General features: G+C 39.7%; 1 protein-coding gene across 1 annotated transcript; it reads left to right on the forward strand.

The window, feature by feature from the left end:
• The first annotated feature begins 405 nt into the window (after positions 1-405).
• batf (basic leucine zipper transcription factor, ATF-like) lies at positions 406-5,787 on the forward strand. Its single transcript, XM_012820993.3, has 3 exons — positions 406-577; positions 2,262-2,366; positions 5,271-5,787. The coding sequence occupies exons 1-3, from the start codon at positions 512-514 to the stop codon at positions 5,472-5,474; spliced, it is 375 nt and encodes a 124-aa protein (XP_012676447.1). The 5' UTR covers positions 406-511; the 3' UTR covers positions 5,475-5,787.
• Positions 5,788-6,478: the final 691 nt, after the last annotated feature.

Consider the following 6,478-nt stretch of genomic DNA (forward strand, 5'->3'; position numbering starts at 1 on the left):
ACACATGTGAAGGAGAAATAATAATGAATGAAAATGTGATTATAATTATGAAAATATAAAATGTTCATCTTACTAATTCACATCAGTTCTAAAAAAAAACCATACAATTATTCAGCTGCCATGATACCCCCCATGAGGTGTTCTCATGCAAAGTTTCCACTGACCATGTGACTTCCAGTCTAGTGTCACTTACCCTGTGTTTATCAGAAACCACATCAGACACAGCTAATTAGGCAGGACAGACTCTCACAAGAGTAAAGCGCCTGAGAGAAAGTGTGTGGCGAAGAGAACGAGTGAGAGAGAGAGAGAGAGAGAGAAGAAAAGAAAGAGGAAAACAGTCATTGCTCATTTACAAAACACTGATCAGCTCAGCACACGCTTCATCACACCAGTGTACCTATTAGGACGCACACACAACACACACACACAAACAGAGAGAGCCACTACACATATAGAAAGCAGAAGTTAAAAGAGGAAAGCGGGTTTTTTTCTTCTCAGCAACGAGGCTGGAATGGCACAGGGCTCTGACAGTAACGACACCAGCTACACCAGGTCCCCTTCGCCGGGCAGCACACGGGTAAGAGGCTGGTCTCCTTGCTCTGTTTGAAGCTCTAATACCATCTGTGAATGATGGCTGGTTGCAGTTCTTTGCACTGTTCAGGCAGGTGTTTTATAGCTATTAAAAACATGTGAACTTACACAGATAGACTCAAATGTTCTTATTTATCTGGTATTTATCTTACACAGATAGACTCAACTATCTGTCAAATGTTTGAATAATGACAATACACTTTTCTTACCAGTCACCATAGTGAGCTATTATGAGTATTCAACACCTTTTGGTGTTCCAGCTTTACCAGTATGAGGGTATTTCATTTGTATACTGTGCGATGGTATACCGTGTGATGGTTGTAGTTTCCCAAGGTCAATATGTGGTCAAGATGGCATGTTGAATGATAGTAGAGTTGGGGTTTTAGTTAGCATGGCTCTCTGAGGTGCTCCCTGAATCCCATTCAATTAGGCATATGAGGTGTATTAATTAACAGTCCGTGTCTTAGTTTTGCTTTATGATCATTAATACATTTTCACATGCTTTTACAAAGATTGCCACTACAATAAAGAACGTTGTAATTATTGCCTCAAACACATTTCATTACAGAAACTAACCTTGGTTGCACTTCTTGATTCACTCAGGTAGTAAACTGGGAAACAAATGCTGCTCTCAACAGTTTGTTTAGTGGTCTGCACTCTAAGTCACTTCATATGACATGAAGGAGCTTATTGCCAGACCAACAACAGAGTTTAACTGCTGTTGCAGTTTGACTGATTCAATGAAATACACCCTGTTTCAGGTCACTGACACACCATCGTATGTGGTTTCAGAATAACTAAACCGTTAGCTTCAACCCTGACAGTCCATGGCAAATGCACTGGAGGCTTTGAAATGTGCTGCTGCATTTGCAATATGATCCTGCTGAAAGTGTTGGAAACTGATATTAAATGTATTAAGTCATCTTGTCAAGATGTCTAAAACATGTGCGGGGGTATGAGGAGATTGTCATTAACCAGGTAAAGCAAGTCTGTGAGGCAAAGCAAGCTATGTTGTTCGATTGCCTGCCTTACTGATACAAAACTCAAAGAGAACTGATGCTGAATACCAGGGCATGGAAAATAGCCAAAAGCACAACAGTAGTTTCTCCCCCCTCTGTGTTCACAGAGTTCTCAGTACTTTTGTTATATATCATGCAGAGAATACAGAGGACATTTCATCCAACCCTATGTTTTGTGGGTGCAGGTCACCCATGCTGTTAACAAGAAAAACCTCAAGCTGTTTCTAATCTTGTTCTTTCACTATCAATTACATACTGTTGTACTGTTTGCATCAAAGAGTGTCTGCATTCTTAATGCTGTTTCTTAACATGGGAAATAGAAAATGGATAAGAATGAGATACTGTGCACAAGAACTGGCTACAACGTCCTCAATACATGTCTACTACAATGTTATGCGAAGTAAAGCAGTTAAAATCCAATCATTCTTCTTGTCCAGTGACATTTTGCCAAGATATCTGTACTGCTTACTATTAAGCATCCAGACAGAGTGTGGAGAGAGTGTGTGACCTGTATGTATGTGTGTGTGTGTGTCTCTTCCTCTCTCTCTGGTCTATTTGAATGTGTGACATGTTGAGTCTGTGATAATGTGTGTGTGTGACTCTAGTCTGTGTCTTTATGTGTGACTTGTGTGTCTGTGTGCGACTTCACAGGGCTCGCAAGACGACATGAGAAAGGTGATGAGGAGAGAGAAAAATCGCATCGCTGCTCAGAAGAGCAGGCAACGGCAGACCCTAAAGGCTGATACTTTGCATTTGGTAAGAGACCCTTCCCCTCCGACATCCCCCAACATGGTTTCTTTGGAAGCTTTGTGCAGGATAACCAAAAACTCCCTCCGCTCTCCTGGATGCCATGCCACTTTCCATAGCCTAGTTTTTGGTTGAAAGGTAAAACCTGACACATGATAATATATATCACAGGCATGATTCAGAAATTACAGTTGAAGGAAAGTGTGAGGTGGGCAATAAGACTTTACATGACAAAATACAACACAGTGCATCTAAACACAGTGACTACACTAGATGATGGTAAAGGCAGTATAGGAAAATTGGCCAGGTTGAGAGCTGAACACGGGGAGTATTATATCAATGTTAGTTGGCACCATCAAAATACCCCAGTTATTTATGTGGAGCTACTAAGCAGACATCTGAGGCTACAACATGATTGTTCAGGAGCACTACAGTTTGAAGGGAGTGGTGCATGAGGGGGGTCAGTTAGTCATCAGGCATCTGTGCAGGCTCCGCAAGTGATAACTGCCTGGATACAAGTCTATTATATTTACATGGTGCAGACTTGACCATGTGGCGATGTGTCATGGCTTCTGTTTCACACCCAGGATGTGGTGCGTGCCATCTCTGCCTCTCAATTTGGCATTAATTATCATGTGTGGGTGCCTTGCCGGTCACCTCCGTATGAAACACCACAGAATTCAGCACAGAGGATGACTGATTCAACAGACTTTCTGCAAAATGTTTGGCACTCTGATTTTTCTCAGAGCTCCACTACTGTTCTCGTATATTCAAGGAGGGTCAACACGCGATGGGTAGCTTGTCAAAGCCGAAAGCCAAATGTCAGTTTCATTTTAACCTCTCTGCATTCATTGACTGCAAAGCGGATGGGGTGTTTTGGTCACCTTTCACTCTTGTAAGGGGGAGGAGACATCTATATCCGTTCACAGCTTCAAAGCATGCTTTGGTTGACTTTGTGGTTGTTGATACTGAGAGAGAAAAAGAGAGAGATACAATAAAGAAACGCAGACATCTAGCTACATAATAATCTAGATGCCACCATGTTATGATGTCTGATGAGAAAGCTAGGTTCACATTCAGTAGGCTAGAGATTGCATCATGAATTACAAAACATGTTCTTTCCCATTCAAATGAAAGTGGAAATGAAAGAAGGACACTTGAGTACATACATTATGGGTCATTAGTCATCGTCTGTGTTTAATACATGTTCACATTTAATCCTACTGAAGCCAGTTGGATCAGGCTTATCTGGGTTCTTATTCTTATGTGTAAATGTAAACAGGTAGAAGATATTTTAATAGTAATCAGTTTTTTTATTATACACTTTTACAAATGCTAGTCTTGTTTCAGACAAAAGGGTATGCCCTCACTTTATCTGAAATGTCAGTCCATTTCTCATACATCTAATTACTCATCATCAAGCATCTTCCTGCTTGGCCAGCTCATTGAGTGTTATTAGGTGTCTCTGGGTTTTGATGATTTCGTTTGGAGTAAGCTTATACAGGTCCTCTGTATAACTTTGCTTGATCCACACAGTCAAAAATACTGGGTAAAGAGGTGTTGCATGACTTCCACCACTACCTACCACTCTGTGGCTTTCTTTTTTCTGATACAGATAGATAGCAGGCTTGTTCAGGAGCTGGCGCATTCAGTGTTTTTTTGTCTGTTACCATGTCAGGGCCACACTTGATAAACAGGAAGCTGAAATTTCCCTCCTTGTGACATGTTTCCTGAGTTGTACTTTTTCTGAAGAATTGGTTTTTTCTCTCACTCCCTCTCTCATTCGCTCTTCAGTGTAAATGAGGCCTGGTTGTAGATTGTGGGTCGTGGGCGCAGGAAGGGAGGTTTAGTTCGTCATTTCTTGTAAAAGCTCTGTCGCTGTCGTGGGCTGTATTTGGCTTTGTGACGCGAATGCCGGGGCTTACCCAGGCCTATCTGTGACAGTAAGGTTAGGGCCTGTACGTACCATTTCCCCAGGCTCCTATCACACACAAACACACGCAGCCTTTTTGCAGAAGTTCCCCCCACACAGCCCTGTTTTTCCAACACCTCTGAAAACACAGTAGTGCTCCCTTAAATGCTATTGAATATCTAATGAACTGATAGTTTCATATTACATTAACATGAAACTTAAAAATGCAATGTAGTGCAGATGGTAACATGAAGTGAGGTACTTCTGTGTTAAAACTGATAGTAAAGTGGTAAAGTTTAAATCATTCCTTTCAATCTTAATTTTATTAACTAATTTTACATGAATTACACATTACACTAATTACACATCAATGTTCTGGAATTATACTAATATACACAGAGACATGCAGGATCATTATTTGGGGCCTTGTTTATTCCTGTTGTGTAATCTGTAAGGGTTTTTTAATCATTTGGTATCCTGAAGTCTAACACAGTATATTAACATGAGCCTTTGTAGCAACACATTCTTTGAATCATCATTCTCCACAGAACGTACTAGGGTAGCTGACCAGGTTTGCTAGTGGATTGGATAGATTATGACTACTTATTCATTGCTACCTTTTGCTAGGGTAGATGTAGGAAAACAGTAATAACATTACAAGAATATTTTGCTACAAGAGGCATTTCACTTTTACACATCAGAGTGCATCAGGCACTTTCTAGAGCTACACTGTCAACAATACAATAATTTATAAGGATTCATTTATTATCGATAGATTGCCATAGTTAGAAGAGCAGAGTTTACCAACCAGGGGTAGTACAAAATACAGTGTGAGACTTTTTCTGTTCAATTCAATTACTTCACATTTAGTTCTGTCAGTGGATATGTATCATGATTACATTTTTATGCTTAACCTTTTTTAGTCAAGGGTCTGATTTTAAAGAGTGTCAGAACTCACTAACCCTTTTTGTGTTATGTCTGCATGTTTATGTGTACACCAGGAGAGTGAAAACCTGGAAAAGGAGAATGCTGCCTTGAGAAAAGAGGTGAAGAGGTTGAGGGAGGAAGCTAAGTATCTGACCTCAGTCCTGAACAACCATGAACCCGTGTGCACCGGCCTGAGCTCACCCTCTTCAGATCTGCTTTATGGCTCTCATCATGGCGGCTACCACCAGCACATCGCAGTACAGCACTACCCACTCTGACGAGATTGAAGAAGAGGCTTTGACAGAGCCACCTAAGACATTGTTTTGGATTAGTGTCCATCTGAATTTACTGGTTTTCACAACTTCACAACTGATGAGTGTACTTCTAGAACTGGTACTTCTGCAATTGAGAAAACAAACCATGGTTTACAAGTTTTTACAGAGAAATGAACGGGTTCTCTTAAAAGAAATGAATGTAAAAAAAAGTATTGTATGCATGAACATAAGTTTGTACAACTTATTAGACAACTTACACCTCTACAGTGCAATTGTGATTGTTAATGACAAAATACAATAATAGCAAATTATGTGACTTATGTGTACGCGTATAGGCTATTTGTGTACCTTTTGTGAAATATGTATAACTTGGCTCTTCAGTTGGCTGCAGAATGTAATGCTCCTTTTTTTTTTTTTTTTTAAAAGGAGTCTGGTTTATCTTTGCATGTTTTTTGTTTAGATTTGTCATCCCAACACCAAACAAGCAAAAGCAAAACATAGATTTTGCTTTAAGTAGGATCCAAAACCAATATTTTTGTCAAAGTCAGCAAATTGATCCTTAACATCGTGGCTTATACCGGACTATAAACAATTCTAGCAATCAGCACATTGCTTCAGGAGTACGGAAGTGAAGGGGTGTAATTTGATTGTCTGTTTAGGTCAAATAACAGCATTTCGCCAGAATCGTGGACTGCACCTTTTGGATAAGCAAAACATGTTAATAGATACTTGAAAGACGAACGAATGGCCGAAGGGATAAATGTTTTACAGTGACGTATAGGCCTGTGTTGAAGGTGACTATTTAAAATGTTATTTTCTGCTTTATATCATATTTTCGTCCCTTTTCCAAGTTTAAATGTAAATTCATGTATCCTGTTTTTTTTCACAAGAGTTGCTCTCTAGGCATATAGCCTAGACTACAATCTAAATAACTATATAATTTTTAAAACTTGTGTGCTGTTGTTTATGAAAGTATGTATCTTTCGGCAGCATTGCTTTCAGTTCTA

The sequence above is a fragment of the Clupea harengus genome, chromosome 15 (assembly GCF_900700415.2).
Source record: "Clupea harengus chromosome 15, Ch_v2.0.2, whole genome shotgun sequence".
NCBI lineage: Eukaryota > Metazoa > Chordata > Actinopteri > Clupeiformes > Clupeidae > Clupea > Clupea harengus.

Excerpts from the sequence above, each read along its gene's own strand:
- batf (XM_012820993.3), top strand. The coding sequence starts at position 512 with ATGGCACAGGGCTCTGACAGTAACGACACCAGCTACACCAGGTCCCCT. Across the intron at positions 578-2,261 it reads CTTCGCCGGGCAGCACACGG|GGCTCGCAAGACGACATGAG; the intron begins GTAAGAGGCTGG and ends GCGACTTCACAG. Across the intron at positions 2,367-5,270 it reads AGGCTGATACTTTGCATTTG|GAGAGTGAAAACCTGGAAAA; the intron begins GTAAGAGACCCT and ends TGTGTACACCAG.